This window comes from Dermacentor andersoni, chromosome 4 (genome assembly GCF_023375885.2).
Source record: "Dermacentor andersoni chromosome 4, qqDerAnde1_hic_scaffold, whole genome shotgun sequence".
NCBI classification, from domain to species: Eukaryota; Metazoa; Arthropoda; class Arachnida; order Ixodida; family Ixodidae; genus Dermacentor; species Dermacentor andersoni.
Window position 1 is genome coordinate 107981251 of NC_092817.1, and position 26100 is coordinate 108007350.

The 26100-nt window shown below is 42.7% G+C and overlaps 1 protein-coding gene and 2 long non-coding RNA genes across 17 annotated transcripts in view; 1 reads left to right on the forward strand and 2 right to left on the reverse strand.

Annotated features, from left to right (window-relative positions):
• Nucleotides 1–12615, forward strand: part of LOC126537461 (uncharacterized) — a 33216-nt gene extending 20601 nt beyond the window's left edge. For 4 of the 11 annotated variants that reach the window (XM_055074255.1, XM_055074254.1, XM_055074256.1 and 1 more), the window contains one exon: nucleotides 204–1181. In XM_055074255.1, coding sequence (XP_054930230.1) covers nucleotides 204–403 — 200 coding nt within the window. In that variant the 3' untranslated portion in view covers nucleotides 404–1181. Of the gene's footprint in view, nucleotides 1–203; nucleotides 1182–3483; nucleotides 3617–7214; nucleotides 8809–12048 lie in introns of those variants that run through there. The other 7 variants (XM_055074266.1, XM_055074260.1, XM_055074267.1 and 4 more) reach the window with 5 other exon arrangements.
• Nucleotides 1–26100, reverse strand: part of LOC140217123 (uncharacterized) — a 177980-nt gene that overhangs the window by 127093 nt on the left and 24787 nt on the right. The gene's annotated exons all lie outside the window — the stretch shown is intronic.
• LOC129386392 (uncharacterized) overlaps nucleotides 1–26100 on the reverse strand; it is a 44392-nt gene that overhangs the window by 12047 nt on the left and 6245 nt on the right. Inside the window, exons 1-4 of one of the 5 annotated variants that reach the window (XR_008613782.2) lie at nucleotides 22760–23218; nucleotides 19918–20058; nucleotides 10037–10219; nucleotides 6484–7004 (exon numbers count right to left, since the gene is read on the reverse strand). This is a non-coding gene — a long non-coding RNA (uncharacterized lncRNA). Of the gene's footprint in view, nucleotides 1–6483; nucleotides 7005–10036; nucleotides 10220–19917; nucleotides 20335–22759; nucleotides 23219–26100 lie in introns of those variants that run through there. The other 4 variants (XR_011893895.1, XR_011893894.1, XR_008613783.2 and 1 more) reach the window with 4 other exon arrangements.

A 26100-nucleotide genomic window follows, 5' to 3' on the forward strand; every position in this document is an offset into this window, starting at 1 on the left:
GTTTGTAAAATGCACAGCTACTAAAATATCTTCGAAAGAAACTCGGTGCCCTTTTACTCTGTGAAGGATGACCAGCAAAGCTGCGTACGTGGGCCCCTTAATGGTGAACTGCACCTCTACCGTGGGTTGGCCTGGTATTGCACTACCTATGGGATTGGCGCACGTGTGGAGAGTGCTTAAAGCCTGCTTCATCTCCGCCGCAGGTTTGACTGGCATTTCACGACCTTCGGGATCAGCCCACATATGGGGAGTGCTTAATGCTTGCTTCACTTCTGCCTCGGGTTGGCCTGGTATTGCACTTTCTTCGGGATCGGCCCACCGTACGAAAAATTGTTGGTCTATGCGCGGATGCGATCTGCCAGATCCTCACCATAGACAGCTTCACTGTAAAAAAGTGGTCTAGCTCACGGCAAATAGAGTCAAACATTTTAAAATGCGAATAAAAAGAGATGCATACAAAAGCAAATAGAGCTATTTGTATCAACTGATAGCAAGCTCATTGGTATCATCCCAAACTTTGTCACATATGAGATTCTCCAAGCAACTGGAAAGTCAACCTCAACTGTCCTGACATACTCTCAGCCTGCGCATAATGCCTCAGTGTTGCATTTCACTGCTTTAAGGGGGTTATTTTGGTTTGGATGTGGGTAACCTGCATCTTAGCATCAGCCAACACTTTGCTTTTTGAGCGCAAGCTCCTTCAAAGAGGCGGCGGCACAGTTCCTTTCCTGATCATTCCTCAGTGCAATGGTCCTTCCTATTCTTGTCCTTGTTACGCTGCGTGTTCGCCCCATGGATGAAGCATCCTTTTGGTCAGTTGTACAGTCAGATTTTTCAGACTCCCTAAGGGCCGCTACAATGTCCGAAAAAAAAAAAATGAATGCATGTCTTTTACTGCCCTTAAGGGCCCAAATCGCCACAGGCACGTCCGAAAAAGCTCTGAAGGTCTGCCAGTACACTTATTAGGCATATAGGTGCTTGCACTCTGACAGGAGACGGCAAGTGCACGCGAGTCTAACAATATATGTGCTGCATCCCATACACTTCACCGCGTAGCATCACTGTGCTGAGGCAAAGCTGCCTTTCGAGGACTAGCAATATGCAACGCGCCGTGCTTTACGAGGATTGCAGAGGCAGAGTGGGTACCTTTGCTGACAGCGGTGAATTCTTTCAATGAAAAAGACAGCACCGAATGTCAAGAACCGTAATAGCATACGTAATAGCATAATAGCCTAGCGTTCCCGCCATGGTGATTACAGTGGCCAGTGGATCTGCGTGTGAGAGTGTCAGTTCAAGGTGGTGAGATAACACGGCGGTGTTGGCTTTGATTAATGCCATATCAAATCTGCAGTTGCAGCACATTCGGAGTGCGGATCAATGGTGAATATCTCGCCAACAGTGGGGACAAATTACTAGTGATTGAGGACCTTAACCGAAAAAGTGTTAGAGTGGGTTTGAAGATTAATATGCAGAAGACAATGTTGAATAATTCACATCGCCAGTTAGCCTCTAGAGTCTGTACAGGAGTAAGTCAGTTGCTCGTAAGGGACCCTGATCATGAAAAGGCAATTTACCTAAGAATAAAAATGGGGTGGAATGCATATGGCAGGCATTACCAAATCATGGCTGGGAGCTTGAAAGAAAAAAAATTAAATTATGGGGTTTTACTTGCCAAAACCACTTTCTGATTATGAGGCACGCCGTAGTGGAGGACTCTGGAAATTTCGACCACCTAGGTTTCTTTAACGTGCACCTAAATCTAAGTACACGGGTGTTTTCGCATTTCGCCCCCATCGAAATGCGGCCGCCGTGGCCGGGATTCGATCCCCATCCTCGTGCTCAGCAGCCGAACACCATAGTCACTGAGCAACCACGGTGGGTGTCACTGAAAAGAAAAGTGTACAACTATTGCATTCTACTAGTGCTAACTTATGAGGCACACATTAGAATCGGGTAAATACCGTAATTAAACTTTGTGATATATGGTTCTTGCTTCAAAAGTTTCCTATGGCAAGCATAAATGGGAGTTGTCGACACGCGATCACACGTGTTGAATGCATACATTGTTTCCTAAGCATCGCCGAGCTAGACGTGCTGCCATTAAAGGGGTCGCTATTGGGTTCACCATAGGGGTCAACAGCGAGTCACTGTTCCAAGTTCAAGTTATCCTGTGAAGGCCAATTTTACAATCAAAATAAGAGATTCGGGACTGTAGAAATGTATGACTGCCGGCCAAGACCTTTGGCCAGGATTGAATTACCCGGAGTCGAATTAACAGAAGTCGACTGTACCATATGGCAGTGGACTTTGCAGCAAGAATGTATCTCCTACTACACATAGCAGAATATTGGCATGCTGCAGTGCTCAGTGGCTGCAGAACAGTAGACTCCCATAAATTTGATCCCGTCTGAAAGTCCCAGCCGACACACGTGCATTTCTATAGGTCCAAACTTCGATTATTTTGATACTAAAATAGGCTTTCACCCAATAATTCCAACTTGAGCAGTCAGCATGCATGCTGACCCCTACAGTGAACCCAATAAGCGGCCCCTTTGGTGACATACCTTAGAGGACAGTAGATGTGTGAAACAGACTTTATCTCCTGCAGGAAATGCCTATTTTCTGCCTGCCCAGGAGGAGCTTCAAGCAATAATCACAGATCAAAACGTCTGATTGTGGTATTCACCCATTTCTAATGTGCCATCTTTAACAAAACTTTCTTGGCGATTTTCGTATGCTTTACCGCATAACACGGATGTATTGCGGCGAAGCTGACTTTGGAAAATTGGTTGCAATGTGCAACACATTGGACCCTTGTCCGTTTTTTTAAAAACAAAAATTGTGTGCGCATTTGATTTCTGTTTCATTTTAGGGGCTTTTGTCCTTTCTATGCTAGTTAACACTTTGGACACACAGACAGCGGGCGTGTGTTTCACTCTGGGGCATGTTAGAATCTGTACGTAAACCATGGCAAATAAATCAGTCATGTGTGTTGGCATTTCTTCTGCATCTTCTTAAATTTGACCCACCAGATAATTCAATCTGTTTCGTCAGTCCCGTCAGAGTCGAATTAACGGAATGAAGTCAACTGCATTTTGCTTGCTGCTCAGAAGTATGAGCTTGAATAAATAACATAGCATTACAACACGTAGGACATAAAGGAGACAAATGAAGTGCTGCAACATGTGCCAACTTGCCTAAGTTAGCACTATATAAGCTTGAACCCAGATGTGCCAGCTGCATTAAGGTTGTGACAAAATGTAAAATCGCATGTGTTGGAGACTCAGTAGGTTGGCTTTCCTTCTTGAAAAAGTGTTGCAGAGTGCCTGTTAAGGATTTACTGATTGATGCTGTCAAACTGTCAACAAGGCTGCCAAAAAATTATTCTTAATACAACCATTTCATGGACACAACAAGGTAACAAATTGTTTTGTGTGTGAAGCATTAAGAGTATATTCGTGATCAAATATTGTTCTTAAAAAGTGACCTCAACGAGACAGCACACGAGACTGCACAAGATCTAACTCACCGTGTGAGCCCGGACTCCCTCTCGGCAGGATGGGCAAGCGAGTGCGATCCCCTCGTCACAACGATCTCACCCAGCATTACAAGTTAGTCAAGAGAACCATGCCGCTACCGCACAAAGCACCCAATAAAGCACAAGAAGTCACGTACAGGTGGCTTCAGACAGGCACCTACGCATGCCCGGCCTTCCTGCACAAAATCTTTCCGGACGTGCACCCTCACAATGCGTGTCACTACTGTAAGGATATAGCTAGCCTTGATCACATGCTCTGGGCTTGCCCCCTGGTGCCAGGACCACCAAGGAAGAGTGGGACCTTGAAGCACAGCTCTGGGCTGTCCATCGGGCCCGCGACGCGGCAGAGGGGCATGGCCTCTCTGTTCCGACGTGGGAGTGGCCCACTGCGCACTAATCGCACGTACCGACGGATGTCAAGAAATTTATTGATCCATCCATCATCAAAGCAGTTGTCAGAAAACATTCTGCAGGGAACAGCTAAAACACTATGCATTTCTCATTATAGTGATATTATGTGTGCGTGAGTTTAATAAATAGATAATTTGCAGGTGTGTGTATGGCAAATTCAGATGCTAACTTCACCAAAGTCATAAAAGCACACAGCACTCTACTTAAAAGGAATCTGAGCATTTGGCCACTGTTGTGTCACTAATGTGCACTGTCGTAGCCGTCTTCATTACCAAGCAGAAATACACCCAACAAACTATTTTTCGGACATGCATGAGAATTCGGGTACCCTTGCAACACTGCCACGTACCTCACAGAGGCAATTAATTATAAGCACAGCTGAAATTTCGGATGCTGAAATGCTTTGCCTTCAAAGTGCGGAAGGCACAACCATTGTAGAAAGTGTTGTATAATGCCGGTTTTCAAGCGTCAACTTTGCTGCAATATAGCTTGCTACGGGAAGAGGCTTACGCAATGTATCGTGGTGGAGCATACCAGCAGTGAAAAGGGGCCATTGTAAGATGGCATGATTTACATTTTTTTATTTACACACATACATACTCTCTTTTGTTACAGCACAAGCACCAAGAAGCCTGATAAGTGTTGTGGTTGGTCTACAAAATTAAGAAAAATTATGGGGTCTTACATGCCAAAACCACTTTCTGATAATGAGGCATGCCGTAGTGTGGGACTCCGGAAATTTCTACCAACTGGGGTTCTTTAACGTGCACCTACAGTAAATTTAAGTGCACGGGTGTTTTCGCCTTTTGCCCCCATTGAAATGCGGCAGCTCTGGCCGAGATTCGATCCTGCGACCTCGTGCTTAGCAGCCCAACACCACAGCCACTAAGCAACTAGGGCGGGTACAAATTAAGTTCCTTGCCTACCCAAACAAAAATGTTTGCAACATGATGTGCGTGGTATACCGTCCTTGGGAAGGCAAGCTTAATTGGTTGCTGTTGGCTTTGTGTCTTGCTTCACTCTTGAGCAGCACTTACTGACTGCACAGTAATAATAAGCTCCACCAAATGGCTAGATTACTTCTGTACTACTCCAAGTGTTCCAAGAAGACTTTTGGAACACGAAGTAGAAAAAAAATTTCTGCTCCTAAACTGCTCCAGAATGTCAACTTTGTGCTTGAAACCCTAAACTGTCTTGACCACCACTGAGGGGTTGATCTTCAACATCACTTATATACTTAAGATAAAATCTTGAGTAACACTTACTGGTTGTCTAAACATTTTGAAATGGTTTCACAGGTTCTAATTTAACACTTATATGCACTTTTTAAAACAACAGTGAATAACGATTTCGGTAACATATTTCAGTATTCTACAGTTGATTTGGAGGATTATGCGCCATCACTGGTCTGCAATTATGGAAGTTTAGAGATAAAAAAATGGGGGCAATAATGCCTACGTTTTACACATTGTCATTGTACAGAACACAACCTATGCAACTTGCTATAAAACTGATTTATATAGTATTTGAAATTACCATAAGAGTATGTAAACAGCTGGGGTTTCATAGTTCTAGGTTCTTGTTATGTTTTAGACTAGCACCTCCCTTTAAATGGCAGTAAAAGGCATGCATTAATTTTTTTTTGGACTGCCTGATTTTCTAAATGTTTTGTTTTTGCAGTCCTCGGGGAACCACCCATCGCCACCAAGAAAAAGCACTTTTGACTGTAGCAGTAATCAGTGATTCGCCTAATTGGCAAACAGTTCAGGATGCCAAACAGCCTCTTGACAGCTGTACCTCTGACAGAAGGCACTAATACACAGTGCAATGCACTGTTTCTGCACTCTAGACTGTGGGATTCTCATCCCGTACCTTGGGTCAAAGGAACGACAATCACAAGGGCATTTATTGCACCTTTCATAGATCAATGCCTGCTAGCCGAGTTGCTATCCACAAAACATGCCGATGGGCGTGCGACAAATCGCGGAAGTCCGACTCACCGCGACCGGATAGCGAGCGAATTATGTTCGCCCCTTGCTGGATCCCAATGCCTGGTCGTTCACGCGTACGGTCACGCGAACGGTGGCTCTTTCGCACAAGGCCTCACGAGACGATCTCGCAGAAGCATGGATCGGCGCACGGGCGGCACGTTTGTGCTGCTTGCCGTCCCGAACCAAAGAGGAAACGTGTTCTCCCTTGCGCCCCCAAGTAACCCTGCCATGAGGCGGCGTTAGCAGCGCAACACTCGCGCCATCTCTTGCGTGGCCTGGGGCCCGCGGCGAAGCCGCAATGCAGGAGACGGAAGCTATGCGGGAAAAACAACATATCAGGGGACGTGTGACAGTCGCGCATCCCCACAAGACAAATGTGATAAGAGCTGTATTATGTGACCTATTATAACTCCGTGGTGACAATACAGACAGGATATGCAGGGCATGTAGCGATGAGGTCAGTAGCAATGGAATGATATCACCAGTGTACAGAGCGCTAAATTCATTCTTGCTCTGTTACTGATAATTGAGAACTCCATCAAATGAAAAATTAAGAGAAATATCATGTGTGAAGGAATACTACTCATCATATCTATTGCAATTATTCTCGGACAGCATTCCCTCTTTCTTGCTTTTATTATTAATGCATTTATATAGTACTGCTCACCTGCTGTTCCATGTGTTCCATCGACACATATACGATCAGTTTCAAGCCTCTTGAAAAGCTCCTGTTGTGGTGTGGTCATGATGACTAGCATAAGATCTCTGTCATCCAAAAGGTCCTCATATTTTTTCTCTAAGAAAATGTCACTTTTTGTCGGGTTGTCCTTGGTGTTTAAAGAAGAGCAATGGGTTTTCCTTTTCACTATGCATCCTCTCAACCCAGAGTTGCATGCTCACATAGTCATTATCGTGCAGCCGCTCGGTCTTCGAGACTCTGGCATCCCTCATTATTTTGCGGAGATCCTGCTTGCTTAACAGGTTAATGCGGTGGAATGTCTCATCCACGTTGGACCGCACATTATCCAGTACTGCATCCATGGACACGCCTTCTCGCAGCTTGTCTTGAGAGAGTAGAGAAAAAGTGTATATTAGTTGAAGCATAAGTAAAAATTACCGAGCACGCAAGGAAGTGAAATGGGCACTGATGAACATTTTTAATATCATTATTTAGAATTCCTTTAATTGAATAATGAGTTACATTGACTTACAAAAACCTTTTGCAATGGTGTGTGTTAAATAGTTCAAGCAGTCGCAATTTTTGTTCTTTTTAGGTCAGCTCTTTGCAAGGACATGGTGCTATGCAGCCTTCAGCTGCTGAAGAGGCAAGATTACATTTCTGAATTACACTACACGATTACATTACATTTGAAGAGGCAAGATTACATATTTAAGTGTTTCAATGTTTGGTGTCATTGATAAACGGTCATAGGGATTATCTGCACCAGTGTTATCAGGTACGTAAGTGAAGAAATTTATTGTGTGTACCAAGTTTACAGCTAGGTTGCCAATTTCATCCTTCACTGTTGGTAACCTTGTTCGCACAAGACATTACTGAACCATTGTAAAAGCATTGCACTGGACTGGACATGTGCAGATTGTGGTTCAGATCCTACCCAGGGCAAAAATGTCTTCCACTTTTAGTTCCTTTACTAAATATTGCCATTGTTATCAATTTCTATCCTACAGTTAGAACTTAATTTTCCAATTACATTCCATAGCATAAGTTATTGCCACTTCCATAGTGGCATGCCACCATAGACGGGCAAAACAGTCTGCAATCGAAAACATGTGCAGCATTTCCAGATTAACTTAAATATAAACATCACTGTTACTGACTGAATTGATGCACATAATTTGATTAATGTCAATATAAAAATTGTCAATTAAAGCTTTCAGCAATTATTTTTAATGGTTGATTGATCAGTCATTCATCCATATTTACAGAGCAGACACACCTGTGAACGTATGCTTTGAAGGCTATGCAGTCATGTGGGTTTTTGAGTTAAAGATATTATTTCAGTCAAGTAGAGTACTGACTGGACACTTGAAGCTGTTTTACAAGTTCATGTCTAATACCCCTGTCACACGGCAAATCTAATGTCATTTACAACGAATGACATTCGCTGATAATGCCATTTCTTTGGTGTCACACGGTAAAACGTAAGGACATTTACGAAAATGACATTTACAAACAAATCAGTTCGCCAAACTCATTCGCATTCGTTTGGAACTGAATGTGTATCCTCGACACCACGAGTTTACCAGTGTTTCGCAAACAGTACGTGCTTCTTTTTTTGTTTTAACAAAAAATCACTATTCTATCCATTTTATTTCCTAATTATTGCTTTAACGACATTGAAGTCCATCACATAGGTAAATACAGAAAACTACTCTCAGTCCAGTGACCAGACAGCCATCTTTAGCTTTCGCTGCAGCAGTCGTGTTGGTTCTCACCGGAGCATCGGCCGCGGCCACTTCAATTGACTTGGCATAAAAGCGTGCGCGTTTTTTCCTGTGGCACGCGCCAAGAATGAGGATATTAGAAGCTCGCATGCACATCAGAAAGGCGATGACATGCAACTGCCCTTCTCGTACCACTTTAACAGATGTAGCGGACGCGCCTATCGTTCTCTTCGCCCTGTTGCTTGCCTTAGCTCGACTCGACTTCGTTGGCAATGTCGACAAGTTAGTAATCGAACACTACGGTTTGAAAGCAATGATCACATATTCTAGTAGAATTTAGCATACTGGAAAATAATTATTGGACAAAAGTGGGTTTGAGGCGTGTCTTTTATTTTTTTTTACTATCGTCATTGTCATCATTTTCAAATGACATTAGTTTTCGCCGTGTGACAGGGGTATAAGCCTAATTATCGTGATCGTTTCAATCATGTTTCATTCACATAGCTGATTCATAAGCATTCAAAATATTTAGGTACCATATTTTCCAAACCATAGGTGCCACCATTTTCTTTTCATTTTCGTCCAAGCGTATTGTAGAACAGTGTAACTTATATATGCAAGACCAACATGAGACATTCTTTTTCTCCAGCAATGTACTTGCAGTTTATTTTGTCTGCTAGAATGTGCGGCTCATAAAATTTTTTTTACTGAAGTTTAGTGCCCTGAAATGGGTAAGTACAACATTTTAGGATAAGTGTATAAACATGCACAATCGCATTTCACGATGCTGACCCAAGTTAAGATAGATGCATCTTATACAATGAGTTATATACACATATTTTTTCTTTGAAAGTTGTGAAAAGAGGGGGGAAAGGGGGTGACTTGTACAACAGTTCAAATTATAGTCCAGAAAATATGGCACATGGTTTGTGAGCCCTACATATAGTAGAGTAAAATACAACTTGAGCTGATGAAAGTTTCACATGGAAAGCACATCTGCTGTGGATGACCTACAGTAGTGGCGAGAGGTCGCAGTTTCATCGATGTCTGTAATACTTGCACTTCAGTTTAGTCAAAATGGCAGACATAATTATGTACAATGCACCTTAAGTAATCCCAAGTGGAAATTATTCCAGCTTACTGCTATTTTGAGACATTGAATCGCACTAGGATCATAAGTCATACCAATACAGTTAACTGAAAGCCTGAAAAATAAAACAGAAAAAGAAAAAGCCACAGTCTGCGGCGTGGCCTACAGTGCACCAGGAGGCACTACACCTTCCTGCTTGGTACATGAAGTGATGCAAACAAGTATAAAATAACTAAAGTCGTTGCCTGCAATAAGAATAGCCATATAGGTCAAATATAGGCCACTGGCTGTGCCAAGGTAGTTGTTACCGCTGTGAAATTGGAGAACGGTTCCCTTTTTTCTCTCTCTCTCTCTCTGAACCCTTCAGGCATTGATACAATGTAGCAAAATGATAAACATGTTTATGATGTCATTAACTATAATGCCCTGCAGTCAGTAAAGGTGGCCTCGAATTATGTGGAAATTATGAATTTCAAATGAATTTCATGTGCTCCAAGTTCACTGCATGGTCTGGCATGAGTATTGCCTTGTATTTGGGATGTTGAAAACTCAACAACCACTCTTTATGTATTATAAAGCAGGGCAAAAGTGGTTTCTTACCAGCAATAGCAGCTCTTTCCGACTTGGACAGAAAAACACGACCCAGTTCAAAGTCGTGGCCTCTGTGCTTGAATTGGAAAACCACATACACACCTGTGTTGTCTTCAGTCACAGCCATTGCCGCAAAACATCTTTTTCCACACTTGACACTTGAAGGCCGCTTCAGCTTTTGTTTACTTGTAGCTGTGGAAAAAGATAACCAGGTAGTTTATTCTAACTTAAGCACTGGACTTCCAACACATGCTTAGTGGTGGTTCTACTACACCATTTACACCATTTAGCTACAATTCAACTTGCCTGCAACCTAGCTACGCGAACTGCGCAAAGGTGTGGTATTTTCACGCTTTCAGGGCAACGCAGCGTTTTCAGCAGGGGTACGAGAAGACTTAAATATAAGAAACAAATAGTGAACGTGCAAGTAATTCAGTTTGAGATGGATCATCTACTAGACTTTTCAAATATTGAGTAATATTTGCAGTAATGCAATGGATTGCCCGAGGTCAAAGCATTGCATGCAGCATTTCAAGGGCACTTTGTTTGTCTCGAAACAAGAACAAATAAAACAAATCTGGGTTTTTACATGCCAATACCACGATCTGATTATCAGGCATGCCTCTCTCAGTATAAGTTTCGTCCTGGCTGTCAACACCAATCGAAGCAATTACTATATGCAATGCTAACAGGGTACGGTGACAAAAGCAGCATTCATAGCAAGCACAATGGCATGCGCTAAGACCCACTGACCACTGGAAGGCACACAGTTTGCATTGCATACATGTGTTCTTGCACGTGGTTCAGAACTGTATGGCAATTTGTGATCTTTTAAGTACAGGAACTAACTTCTGTGCACACTTGTGATAGTTGCTGACTTGTGAAAAGAGGGGCAGGTTACTTGTGCCAGGTTCAAATTATTGTCCGGAAAATATTGTATATGGTTTGTGAGCCCTGCATATAGTAGAATAATATACAAGTTAAAGTGATGAAAGCTTCACATGGAAAGCAGATCTGCTGTGATCTTGTGGACTCGTACAGCAGTGCTTCATCAGTTATCAAAAACTCGTACTAATGATCTCGGAAACAATTGCCAATCGTACCAATATATTAACACCAAGCTTCCTGTAACTGCTTGCAGCCCATATCACAATCACCAAAAGCTAATTTCATGGCACACTACCCTGACCATTGGCCCTAATCAGCACTGCTTCATCAGGTCGGTTGGGTATCAGTAACTAGAGCTACAGTCAGCTGATGAATTGACTCATATCTATTTGCAGTTGAATCGACTCATATCTATTTGCAGAGGCCAGCAAACCACCTTGTAACAAAATTGAGTGCATGGAATGGTAGCAATGTTGTTTGTGTCCACCACTGCCATCTTTGCATCCATTTGTGCTATGGCACCTCCTTCTGGACGCCGTTCATAGCCTCGCGGCAGTCTCTTGTTGAGCTTCTTGCATTGTTATCGGGTGTAATACACTTGTGCATATGCCATAGTGCATATGAAAGCACATGTGTCATTTGCAATGCACATAAGACATTCACCTTCACTTCTTTTGTTATGTGTGACAGAGCAAATTGTTCTAGTGCAGTTGTAATTTCTTGCCTCTCTGATGCCTAGGCACACAGCTGCTTTCATTAGCCCACAAAATATTTATTTATTTACAAAGGCTTTCTACCTACTCAAATGAAAGTACTTGCAACATACTGGCATGGTAGTAATTGGCTGGTTCTGGGTGTTAAAATTTTCTTAAACGTGTAAGCATTTCTATGCTTACCAAACGTCCATCACGCAAGATAAAAATGTGGGCCGATCCCAGAGATAGTGCAATACTGGGCCGACCTACGGCGGAGGTGAACAGCCTTCAAGCACCCAACAAAGTGAAAAGTGCATACAATATAGATAGAGCATGCAGCAGCGAGTGGCTTTACCTTTGTTCTGCCTGTCGCTACCACGAGATCGAAGCAGCGCTCGCAAATCTCTCAGCACACACCCCACCCTGCACCTTTCGTAGATCGCTTTCAAGATATGGGCCCGCTCTTCAAGGCAAAGCGACGAGAACACGGAGTTCAAGATATGGTCCACGCGGTGCATAATGGTTTGACGTGGATGGATAAGGCACTAAAGAGCAGTATCAGCTTATAATGATCAGAACGTCATCAGCACACCTGGCGCCGCCGTCTGCAGCAGTCCGTGTTGCTGCGACGCTGCTGTTTATACCGGTCATATTAACTTCCATAACACTCTTTTTTGTTCAAGAACCCTAAAGAGCCCAGGAGGCATAGGGGTGGGGGATGTTACGATTGGCCAGCGGGGATAGTGACCTTCTGGCTTCACTGCAATGAATCGCTTCGTGAAGCCAACAACACGCCCCCTTCGAATAGCCCTTCGGAGCCAGTAAGGCTAGATACGTTTGGCGGACAGGATTGTTAGCTGGTTCGCTGTCACCTTCAGGGACCAATTGGAGCAAGAAAACTCCTGGAAATGTTTGTTCTATGGCATTCCCCCATGTACTCTGGTAATAGTCACGGTCATGACAGATTCAGCAGCAAACTGCAGAGTCAGCTCAGGAACCAAGACATGCGAGCTTGAGTTTAGCATGACAATACCTGTCTATGAGGCCTCACTGGTTTTGGTGTGTTCAGTAAAACAAAAGTGCAAGAGAGTGTGTGAACCTTCGCCCTCAAAGGCGGGTACTTCGACGACTTTGGACGCTTTGATTGGATGAAGGTTGGATGGCAGCTTTCCCTGGCCTAGGGATCTAGTAAGGACAGAGAGTGTTTAAGCAGACATTTTCGGCTGTTCAGTGTGCATTTCAGTCATGCTAGACTGATCAGATGTAATGTTCTCCACCCTTCATGTAGATATTGTAAATAAATCCCCTACTCCTCATTCCTCCCTTCAACAACATCCTTAGCATGAATGAGTCGGACGATGGTATGGGCCAGGTACCCTTTTCATGGCAGACACCATCCCTTACAGGGATTACAATGAAAGGAGCAAAACATACCAAAAGTACACAACTAAACAACAAATATGAATTGGAACAACATGAATTAGTGCAAAAAAACGACTTATTACAGGGTATATACAATGTGTGAAAAAACATAGTAATGACAAGGTTCAAGGTTCCTAAAATACTTGACTTATCACAATGAGCTGTTTTACATTACAAAACAATGGAAAAAAATTAAACTATACATTACTAAACAGGAAAGCAAAATTGCATATTAAATAAGAACATCAAGAAATGCAACTGGAACGGAACAGCAAGGTAAGAGGTAGTTCAGATTTCTAGGAACAACTTCAAATTATGTACAAATGAGTCGTGACAAATAGCGAGGAGAAGAGGTGAGTGGAAAAACGGATTAGTGTGGGTGAAGATGGGTGCGATTTTAAGTTGGTGATCAAGCCGTCAAGACACATGTCACGAGCTAGTCTGATATTTAGAGCCACGTGGGACAACCGATTGGAGTAAAGTTTATGAAAGAAGGACAATAGTGTCAGAAGCCTGCGTATATTGAGAGGAGCTAAATTAATCTAATATTCGATTTCTGTAACTAGATGTATGCGAGTAGTTTCTTGTGATGAAGCGAGCAACATTATTTTGCAGAGACTCTAGTTTGTGTTCGAGGTAGGCCTCATGTGTGGATTCCAAATCAAGAAGGCATATTCGATTTTAGAGCATACTAAGGTGGTGTAAGCCAGAAATTTGGTCTCGGAGTTAGCCGAGTGCAAATAGTGCCTTATGAAGCCAAGTGATCTGGTTGCTTTAGTAGAGTGTTCTAGTTTGCCGTTTTTACACTCGGCTAAGCAGCTGAGCGGAGCGAAAGCGTGAATGCACATGCGCCCTCCGCTTAGCTGCAAGCAGGCTGGTGGAGTCAGAAACACGGTCCGCTTACAAGCTGCCTGAGCAGAAGGTTGCTGCCATTTTTTTCTAGCAAGGGTGGTCGATGCACACACCCACTCTGGCACGTGCATCGAGGCACCTTGCCTGCCTTGCTCTTTACAAGACAGATTTGCACAGACGAAGACTTATGTCTGCTAGAAGGTGCGCATGCTGACCCATTTGAAAACCTCGCAGCGCGGGAGTATGTGATGCATGCTGTGCAACATGTTGGCATCAGAAAGGATCAGATTGGATGCAAAATGCAAGCTCGCTGGCTATCACGTGGCATTTCCCAAGATGGGGCTTTATTTTCCACTGGATAAAATGGACCAGTAATGCATTACAAGTTCACGTTTAGATGCTTTGTGGACAAATAAGCTATATGTATTCGTTTTACTTATAAAAGGTTTACTTATAAGTTTTACTTATAGGTGATTTTATTTTGTTTCATTACCCTGAATTCGGCCAAAAGGCACTGCAAATACGAAAGGAACATCAAGCGGAAAGCCAGAGAGGCCGAGATAATCTCGTGGCTGGCGGCAATGGAAAATAAACCTGCTACGAGTAACTACTGAAGAGGAAATAACAATATCGGGAAAGAAACAATCTATTATAACTCAAAGGGAAGCTTATTACTTTCTGAAATGAGCTCGGGATGCCTTAGAACACGCACTTATACAGCAAGATATAAGAAGGAAGAAGCATGTGCTTGCTGCGGTAAAGCTAGGGAAACAATAGAGCATGCTTTACTAGAATGTGAAATATCTCCCCAGCAGTAGATTTAGGCACCACTGGCCTATATACCATTAATAAAATATATCCAGAGAGGGAGATTAAGATGGACTGCAATGATTGTAATGGCATCATTGGAATCAGACATATGCTGGCGGGGTGTCCCGCGACTCTCCCCAAACTCGTTGAAGAATGGACACAGTGGGAGAAAAGGATTCAAAGCCCATTGTTTCAGGACCAACTAAGGGCAGTCCAGGGGGCCCATGATGTCGCTGAAAGGCTTGGCCTGACAGTGCCAACGTGGGAGCGGCCCGCCTTGGCTTGAGAAGTCTAGCCTCCGGACATCATTACAATAAAAGTTTTCACACACATACACCACTGGCCTGCTTGAAGCCCTTGGGTTCAGCAAGAGCAGAGGGAAAGTAAAAATGTATGCAGTAAAGATTGGTAAGCAGCGAATGGAAGATTGGTGGACAAAAAGTAGGGAAACGTCAAACAACAGAGGCTTGCAAAGACAAAGTTCACAAAGTTTGGTTATGGGAAGTCGTCGTGGGTTTTTTTTTCTTTGTTAACATAGGTAGAACATTAGGCAATACAAGAGCTTCATGGCGCAACCCACACATCTTTCCAAAGGGGACACTCGTAGCACCTATCCATCCGTCCCTCTGCTCCGCTAGGCTAGACATACAACTAAAACATGCAATCAACCACCAATCCACCATGTGGCTTAGCGGGGCAACTTGGAGCGGGGTGGACCGTAATGACACTAAACTAAAACACTCTAGTGAAAATCACATCTACGCAAATGTTCCATGACAGATCGGATGACAAATGAACACCCAGATATTGTGAATACCGAGGCTACGGGCATGTTTTATAATTATGCAATTGCATAACACGGGTTTAGCTGTAGTCCCGAATCTGATAGCTTTTGTTATATTAATGTTGATTTCCGCTTGCTTACTGCCCCACTTACGGAGATTGTCTAAGTAAGATGGAAGGTAGCAGGTGTCCTCAGGGTTAGTAGATCACGCAATCATCAGCAAATAGTCTATGAAACGCCTACCATTACTAATATCGTTAATATAATCTAAACACAAAATAGGCCTGAGCATGGAACCTTGCGGTACTCCAGATTTGACATGATTTAATGGAGACAAATGGTCATTGATGAAAACTGATTGCTACCGGTTAGTTAAAAAGATGGTAGTCCACCTACTTATCCTCACAAGTTAAGATCTGTCAGTTTATGAATAAGCCAGAATTGAGGAACCTTGTCAAAAGCCTTCGCGAAGTCTAGAGATATTACATCGATTCGATAAAAAGAATGAGTGGAGTTATGCAAGTCATTAATTCATATCAATCGTGTAAAAGTCCATGCCGACTGATAAAGAAAAAGTTATGTTCTGTAAGAAACTTCATTAGAGCAGATGAAATGATGTGTTCGAGAAGTTTGCAGCACATGCTGGTTAAAGAAATTGGTCTGTAATTTGATGGGTTAGACGAATCAACATATTTAAATATGAGAATTATGCAAGCTGCCTTCCAATCATTTGGGACGCATCCCGTGTCAATACATTGCTGAAAAAGCTTGGCTAAAATGGGACATATTGCAGGTTTGGATATCTTAAGTTTAGGGCAGATGCCATCACGACCAGGAGCAGAGTTAGTTGGAAGACAATCGATACAGGACTGTACTACTTCAGAAGCGATATTAATGTTGTGCATGCTTGAATGCAAAATAGGGGCCTGAAAGCTACTAGGTACAGGAGTCTCATCCGTGAAAACGGATGAAAAAAAAAAACTTTTTGAATTCAATAGCAACACGTGCCAGAGAAAGAATGTTACCATCCTTAGATAATGGTACCGTCAAGTTCGATAATTTGGGTTTCCTAAATTTTTGTGTCATTGCTAAGCATGTCTGAAATGTCATGGTTGAAAAATTTAACTTTGGCTGTTGTTGTTACGGTCCTGCATAAGTGTGCGTGCTCACGATAGGGCCTCCAATCTTCCACAGATGCTCATAGTTCAGCTCTGCAATATATAGGTTTCACATGCGTCGCAAACCAAGTGCTTTCTGTGCAGGCTGTTATATTGAATTTTGGAATATGCTTTTCTTTTTAAGTGTGATCAGCCCATTATGAAGAAAAACCCAGTTTGTGTTTATGTTGCAATGAGGGAATGACTGCAAGAAGCCGACAGAAAAGGTGGAAAGGTCACTAACAAGCCCGCTGACATTCACGCGGGTGTAATCAAATATTAATTTTTCTATTTTCATGTTTCTTTAGGGCACCTATGAATTCACAATGCAAGATATTGTGGCCACTGATACCATCCAATACATTTTCCGTAACATTATTTGGTTCTGTGGCTAGTATGAGGTCAGAGTGAATCACCATGAGTGGGAACAGAAACAATTTGATGCAAATTGAAAGTTGAGAGCATGTCAGGAAAATATTGGCATTGACGTTTTTCTTGTGCCATACAGGGGTCGGCATCAATGCCATTCAATATTGGGATAGTCGAAATCGCCGACAAGAAATATTGGTGATGTCGGGTACTTGTTCTGGACAAAACTTAAAGACTTGTTTAGATAATCCGGAAAGTAGTGGGATGAATCAAGTGGACGATAGCAGACTCCAATGACAGAGGTAGAATGTGTGGGCAGACAGAGAGCAACCCTTACAATTTTGAGGCAGGAATTAGTTTCAATAACGCAAGCTTCCAAACTAGATTTTACTGCGATTAACACACCGCCACCTCTCGATTCAGTTTTATGTTTTCTAAATAATGAAAACTGACGAGACAAGGACGATCCAAAATGTCGAATGACAACCAGGTTTCGGTGCCTAGAACGTCTACTGAACAGGATTCAAGATAAGAACAGAGGTGATCTTGGTTACGAAATAAGCTGCGGAAGTTTGACACAAGAATTGACACACATGCATCACAGCGTTCATTTTTTACATCACTGGGTTTTCACGAGGACGTGACGTTTCGGGAGGGCACTTACTTCATTAGTGGTATGGTCAAAGACAAATAGTGTTGTTTAGTAGAAGCTTGTCAAACAGAAGTTTGAACCTTTCAGCGGGCTTCTGTTTGGAACGTCCGAAATCTCGGAGTTTCTGGACTGCATCCTCATTGAAAAATCCTTATCAATCCACATGAGACGATTCAAACCTTTTTTAGTTTAAATGCATTTTTCAGTATGTGTTTTCTTTTTTAAGTTTAGGAATTTCACAATTATCAGCCAAGTATAGCCTTGTCTTTTCTGCCCTATTCTATGGGCATGTTCAATTTCACCAGCTGCAATGCCTAAATATTTAGAAACTAACTCAGTTACAAGCCCTTCCTTTTCCTGCCACGTCTGAGTCTTGCTCAATGACTGCTTTAAAGATAAGGTTGTTGTGACTCAATCTGTTACTGAGGTCGTCTACCACCAAACTTGTGTTGCAATTGTCCTGATTTTATGCTTTCCAGTTTGTCTGGGTGTCAAGCATATGAATTACCTCGTGACGCCAGAGGTTCCTTCCATTTAGGAAAGAAGTTCAGTAACATTCGTTTGGACGTCTTTTACTTTCCCTAGGATGTCTTTCTGAAATTTTCCATTACAGGCTGCCGTATCCTTGAAAATGAGTTGATAATGACATTGGGCTGCGTAGAGATGAGCAAGTGGTACAATGCTTAAGCGTACTTAAGTCCCAGAGGAGTTTCTGCATGAATTTTTCAATTGTTTATGAAGGTTTCTTACCTATTCAAAGAAAAGTGTTTGCAACATACTGACGTGGTACTAATTGGCTGCTGCTGGCTGTTGGCCTTGGTGTCTTCCTTTGCTGTTGAGCAGCATTTAGTGAGTGCACAGTAATAATGAGCTGCACCAAATGGCTACACATTACTGCTGTACTACTCGAACTATTCCAAAAGGGCCAATTTTTCTGCTCCAACATGCACCATGACTACTTATTTCCTAGCCCAAATCCTTAACTGGCTAGGCCACCGCTGCATGCTGACACACCACCCACTGTGGGTGTGGGCTGTATTAGCCAAGTCTCAGTAAGACAAAAATAACTGTGGCACTGTTCTTTTTGAGCTTTGTTATTTAATGAAAAGGATTTGAATTCAGGCCACCAGTGCCACAATAAAGTATTCCTATTCCAGCCGCACTACTTGTTAGAGCTGCATGCCACCTGCATTACTAGCTGGGCCAGTCACTTGAAATCGGTGGACTATAAGGTTAGAGTAGAATCAAACAGAAGACATTTTTTTGATATACTGGCTTTGGACGTCCCCAAATTTTTGGGATGGGCCTGCTATAAACTTTACGTATCCATAACATGGGAAGGTTATGACGACATGTAACCCAGGCAGGCAATGCTTTTGGAAACAAACTTTAAACTTTGCCACTCCGACAGCTGTGAATAGTGTGATCTGTTGTCATGTTGAGCAGTACTACTTGCATCTGACCGCTGGATGTATTGTGTCACTGTTCATTATTTATTACATGTGCTTATAACATGTGCTCCAAAAAGATGTTCCAATCATTGGTGCAATCTACTAATACCAGCTACTTTCGCAATGTCTCTGTAGGCATCTCTTTAAATCCTTTTATGTCTAACACGATACACGAGGACTCCCCTGCAATCACTGACACAGAAATAGTACAGTGTAGTTCTAAAACAAATGTGCTTAACTCATATTGGTGACAAAAAATAGTTTAACATTGGTGCTGTCATAGGTCTGGTTTGCGATTACAGCCGATGTCTTGTGGTTGATTATAGGAGTTCTTTAACAGCAAGGTCCAGCATTACTAGAGCTTTGTTTAAAGGGCAGCCACTTGGACAGTGGTACGCTTGGACTCGGGTGTAAGTAGTTTAATATTGATGCATAGGCTTTGAGGTGATTAGGGTTAGGCTAGTGTATACAATTTTTATTCTGTTCTATTTTCTTTCGCATCACTCGCACTTCATTCAGTGTTACTGCATAGATGGTGTGTTGAATGATAGGAAGGAAATAGAATCATATGTATAATCTTGGCCAAGATGGCCTTGGAGTATGTTTAAGCCCAACTTTAGGCACACATGATTCCCAGCTTGGGTGAGCATACTGAGATAACTGTCCAGGTTGAGGTTCATTCTGATATGCTGTTAACGCTTCTTTGAGTAATCGTATAAACATGACTGAACAAAAATCTCTGTGGTTTTTAAAAACCCATCAAAGCCAGAGACTCAGACTGGTGGTCATGATACGGGCATTTCACGATACCTTGTGAAGCATAACTTCCAGACCGGTGACAGACGAAGTAGAAATGCTTCTTTTTCAGGTGGCCGCAAGTCTCTGTACCTGTCCTTGCAATGAAGTGACTGCGTGTGTCTTTCTCCACCTTTTCCTTCTATGACTTGAAAGCTGATCAGGATAATAAAATAAAGCAAATGTTACATGTATGCAGTGTGTCAAGGGGAATCGGTTTATTGTAAGCCCACGTTGGCTGTGCAGAATATCTTATGGGGTAATTTAGAAGAAGAAAGAAGATTAAGTACCCTGGACACTTGTATGTTCAGTCTGCATTTCAGGGTGTGTAATGCACAGAACTAGCGTTACAAAGTTGAATCGTAGACATGTTGTGGAACTCAGTAGTTATGAAGAAGAGGTTCAGTGACATCTTTTCTTTTTTCCTGATGAGGATCAAGCATTTGTTTTTCTCAGGGCAAAATTTTAGAGCGAAGCATAATGGAATTGAAGAAAAAGAAGATATTAAAAAGTGACAAGAATGATGTTGCTTCTTGTACATTTTTAAACTATGCTTTGTTTGAGTACATTTTGCAGCTTTCATACAGAGATCAAACTCCTGCAAAGACAGTATGTATAGAAACTGTAAGCTAATTTGCTTTATTAATTTGAGGTTGACACTGTGACATGGCGTCTAATTATAGCAGCACAAAGTGACTGCCATCAAAATTTTTTTCGTGAGCAACGCCAAGAACTGCATGAAATGACAACTGAAAATGACAACTCTACATCTTACAAATTTCCGTTCTGAACGAGAAAGAAAATACAGAGAATCATGCCTTATCTATAAGTTCAAGGCATTGCAACAAATAGGCATAAACATTTCAAAAGGAGCTTTATAATCTATCCGCTATGCTAAATTTCAAGCTATAGGCAACAACACTTAGTTTGGTTTCTTGGCGTATCCTTCTTTTTTTCTTTCCTCTTCTTTTTCTCAGCCGGCGTGTCAGACGCCGTTGACATGCCGGCTAACACGCGTGCGTTGGCACGTGGTTGACACCATGTTTTCCCCGTGTTTTAACTGAACAATTAGCAGATTTAAATTTTTTGCACATTGGGGATTCAGGAAATATAAAACTTCGACAGGAGCTATCATTAGAACTAGTGTACAGTACTTCTAGCACTTCTTTAATCAAACAATGCAAAATTTGCACTTTGGTTGACTCAGCTTTTACTTATTGTGTTAAGATTGATATGAAGTGCTACTTTGTTTTTTCTGCTGTGTGTACATGTTTTTAGACGCAATCCTTTCCATTGTATGGAGTTCTCGCTCACACAAAGCCATGTACTCGATTGCAGATCGACCTTAGGCAGAAGTGCAATCTCATACCTGTGCACTTGCCTCTATTCATTAGTGTGCAATACCGCGCAAGCCTGTGCATAACTATACGACGACTGTAAAGCATATGAAAGCTCCAGCACCAGTTTAAGGCACAAGATTAGACCAGATTTCTTGAACAGAAAAGCTGATTTAACACATTATTAATGTACAAGGAGGCTTGTCCATGCTACCTAACCTGACAACTATTGCTTCTAGACCCTAAAGAATGCAGTAAAAAAAAAAAGTAGGTGCTTGCTGCAATGGGGAGAAACAAATTTTTCCTGTACCATACTATAGGTGCTTACCCATTTCCAAGTTTGCAAAGCGAGTGCTTTCCTGCATGGCATGGCCACCACTATGGCTAATATTCATGCTACCAAATCTGCATATATTGTATCGCATGGTTTACCTTACAGAAGTTGGGAACTAGAAGCAGGGTTCATACTTCGTATATTTGTTTTCTTTTTTTCATTAGTTAAAGTAAAAATAGCAAATCATTAACTTCATTCATGCTCCTCCAGTCACTTTTCTTTTATAGAATGTATTCTAGGGTTTTATGCGCTAAAACCACGATTTGATTATGAGGCATGCCATAGTGGCGCAGTCCGGATTAATTTTGACCACGAGGGGATCTTTAAAGGGACACTAAAGTGAAACAATAAATCAGTTTAGACTAATGAAGCATTGTTTGAGAACCCTGCAGGCAGTGATTTCAAAAAAAATAGTTTGATTATTAGATGAGAAAATGAAGGTCCAAGTATTAGTATTTGAATTTCGCGCCGAAACCCCAGCGCCGGTATGTTAGCGTGACGTCAGGGATTCCAAAGTATGTTTTCGCATTTGGGCCGCGTTGGCTGAATAAAGGTTCCCGAAACTTGCCATGTTTAATATTTGGTTCCTTTGGAACTCAATATAGTCAATCTGTACCGCTATATATAATTAGTAGGCCCTAGAAGATGCCATCAAAATCCACGACGTCACAGCCCCCAGGTGCGGGAACTCAAGTAGGCGTCGCCACCCGTATTTCGTTCTTGCGCTTTTTCTGGCTTACCAAACGTCTTATCATTGTAACAGTGGTGTTTTTGGTGTTGTAGAACAGTAATTTACCGATGCAGAAGAAATAATTTTTCACTTTAGTGTCCCTTTAACGTGCCACACAAGCGTTTCTTGCATTTCGCTCCCATCTAAATGCGGCCGCCGCGGCGGGCACATTTTTTTAAAACTTAAATATGCGATTCCTAAAAAAGATCCATCAGCAATGATTCTGCGGTCCTTCGATTCAAAACAGCAATGATAAGCATGCAATTTAATGTATGATGGTATAAGTTGCAGCTAGTGCATGGTCAGAAAAAATGTTAAGCATGAAAGCACCATAAATGAGCACATTTCAAGCAATAAGTGAACAAGTGAATCGTTCACTCTGCAAGCCCGTAATGCAAAAATAACAGGTGCAGCGGTAATCACGCGTTGCTTTGAGAGAATAAGCAAGTGTCTTACCTGGCATTGTCAGAAAGTGATACCTCTCATATTCCGGCTCGAAGAAATGCACGCTGATATGGCGGTACTCCAGTTCTTTCAAAGTCAGGGCTACTTCACACTCGTCGCAGTTGTACTTCAGGTGAGTGATTTTGTGCACAAGTTTTATGTGCCTCTGCAGACTGCGATTGTTCGCTAACCGCCGGTCGCAGTACTGACATTCAAAGGAAGCAACTTTCGCCACTGCGAGACCGCGAAGAGAAGCATGGGGTTTCCTAAAAACCGATTACGTAACTATGCTCAGTGCGTGCAAGCGGGCCTTTTATATCTGCGGGTGCTCTGACCATGGAGGAAAGAAAAGGCTGAGAGATGCTGACGTCACTCTTTGCGAAGCATGAGTGACGTCGGAAGGCGTGGCAGATATCCTCTCTTGTGCATATCTCTCTCCTCCGGCCCGCAACCACGCACGAACTGCGTGGGCTGCACGGGCACGCCTGTAGCAATTCGAAAGCATCTACTATTCTGACAAAAGATGCAATCGCGATGTAACGTTGGCGAAGTCTGAGTATTCTGCCCTGGCATTGAAACAAGTTTAAAATAAACTCCTCACATTAGACCGTCATGTTGGACTCCGCAACTTTTGCGGGATTTTGTGAAAAGCAATATGGTTTATTGGTCCAGCCAACTGAAACTGTCCTGATGGCTTCTAGACCCACCATGTTGTATTAGTGGTTTTGGCGTTGCGCTGCGAAAGTGAGGTTGTGGGATCACATCTTGGTCGTGGAGGCCGCATTTCGACGGGGTTCGACGAAGTAAAAATGCAATGCCCGTGTACCGTACGTTGAATACATGTTAACGAATCCCGCGCGGTGAAAATTAATCCGCAGTTCACCGCTACGGTGTGCCTCATTATCAGTTTTCGGCTTTGGCACGTGAAGTGTCAAAATTTGAATGTTTGATTAACCGCAGGTACGGTGGCTGCCTAGTTCCTGCGTCATTTTAGATTACCTTTATCGTTCATTTCTACCTTCGTTTCCTCTGTTTGGGCTCCCTGGGGCTAGACCATAGTGGTTATGGCTAGACGCGGCGATGAAAAAATCAACGAGTCTAGAAGTTCAGGACAACATTCATTTGGGCTAGATGGTGCATACTTGATTTAGGAAGGAACAGCGCCAACGAAGACGTTCACAAGTGGGGAGAACGACACAGGACAAGCACCATGTTAAAATTGGCTCCAAGGCGCTGTCAATACAGGTTAAGAAAATGTTAGTAAGCACCGGGGCTACGCAGGATCCAATACAAATCCCTTGTCTTTGTCGATAAAACTTGTTCTCGAAAGAGATTAACGTCACATCAAGGTAAAATTCTAGCATTTTCATAAAATTATATATTGACACGCCAGAGGAGTTTTGGAACTCTACTGCACCGTTACTTTCTATAGCATCTCTGACAGAACGAAATAAGGCATCGTGGGGCACAGAGTAAAACAAGTCTTCAACATCTACTGAAAACACATAACCATTGGAAGTACATCCCTCAAGAAACCTAACAACATCTTTTGAACTCTTTGTGGCGTACGGATCTTGAACTTTAAGGGATGCAAGGTGCTTTTGAAGAAACTTGCTTAACACAATCAGCCAAGTTCCATTTTCGCTGACCGCTGTTCTGAATGGCACGGACAGTTTGTGCGTTTTGGCCGTAAAGAACATGGAAAGGGCATTGCTTTTGCTGTTACCAATGTCATTGGCCAGCGTGCTCAGATCTAATTCTTTGCACCTCGCAGCCGCCTTGCCTCTCACTCGCGTCGCACTAGCTTTCAGAGGGATGAAGTTCTTTGCAATTGCTTCGCCGGCTCTTTTTTGAATCTCTTCCTCGGTGAGCACCACAAACCCACCATCCTTGTCAGCTTGAAGAAGCCGGAGTCTATTCTTCCTGAAATACGACACGACTTTTCCCATAGAATCTTTGCTAGTCAACGTGTTAGTGCTGGTCGTAGACCTTATAAGCGTATCCACACCATCCAGAAGGCATCTTTCAGGGTTTTCTTCCAACGCCTTTCCTGCTATGCGCCTATTAAGCGCTAGGAACTCATGTGCTTCTATCCGTGGCTCGTGGCTGAATTTCGGACCTTTGTTCAACACATGCCTGACATCGTTGGGAAGATCAACGTCTCCGATGACCGTCACCAGCCTTTCCGGGGGCTTCTTGTCCTTCTTCAGAGAAGAGGACTGTAAACACTGGTTCAGTGTCTGAGCCCATCAAAATATATATGTATATATATATATATTAGAGAGAGAGAGAGAGAGAGAGAGAGAGAGAGAGAGAGAGAGAAAGAACAGCGCATTAGTAACTCCCAGTTATGGATATCCATACATTTGTTCCCGCGCGCAGGCATCATGTAATGAATGATTGTAGACCAAAAAATATTTCGCGTTTCTTTCCGGATAAATACATGAACATTAATAATGCCTTGGTTTTCATACTTATTAAGAAGTAAAGGAACATTACAGGTTAGCGATTGCATTAGATAAATTGTTAGCGTTTTTGGCACGAGCCATCTATCCTGGCTGTAGTCCCGACAGTGATTGTACAAGTGAAGGGACTTTGTTAGAGGAAAAAAATATGAATAGAGTAAAGGAAAGCCATACAGATCTGGCAGTTTGAAATCGCGTTAAATTTGGTGAAAAGTGGTGATGTTGTGTGGAGGTATGGAACGTTAGCAATAATTCCGACGTGCACGTTTCTGAAGAAAAAGCTTGTGTTAGTGTTCACAGTGGTGCCCCACACATGCATGCAGTAGTTAATATGAGACGCAAATAGTGCCTGGTAAATTTGTAATTTCAACTGTTCTGGAAAGAAATAATATTTTTAAGGCCGTTGTGGCTGGACCATCCCAATGAAGTGGAAAGGAGTGCGTTCGCTTTAGGAATGACATCGCAAGCCTCCAGACCAGAGACAAACAGGCTGGTATCATCCACATATAGAATGGTTGTTGCCTCGCTTTCTGCAAGGGTTCATCGAGCAATAAGGTTCCCAAAGAGCTCCAGCCGCACGGGAAGGTGCGAGGTGAAATCCGGCAACACTCATGCAGGCGGCTGTTCCCCCACTCTCCATTCCCCCCAGCCGCACTTTGCTTCGCTGCACCGCTCATTCTTGGCTCAGCAGCCGTCCGATATGGAGGTTCCCATTGTTGATCGCACCAAGTACGAGATTTGTTCCGCAATTCGCTTTTTGCACGCCAAGGGGACTCCCCCGTATGTCTATCATGTCATTAACGTAAATGTCGAAGGGGACCTAAAATGCTGCCCTGTGGGACATCTAACAATATTGCCGTCCGAGGAAATACTATTTTCAATGACAAC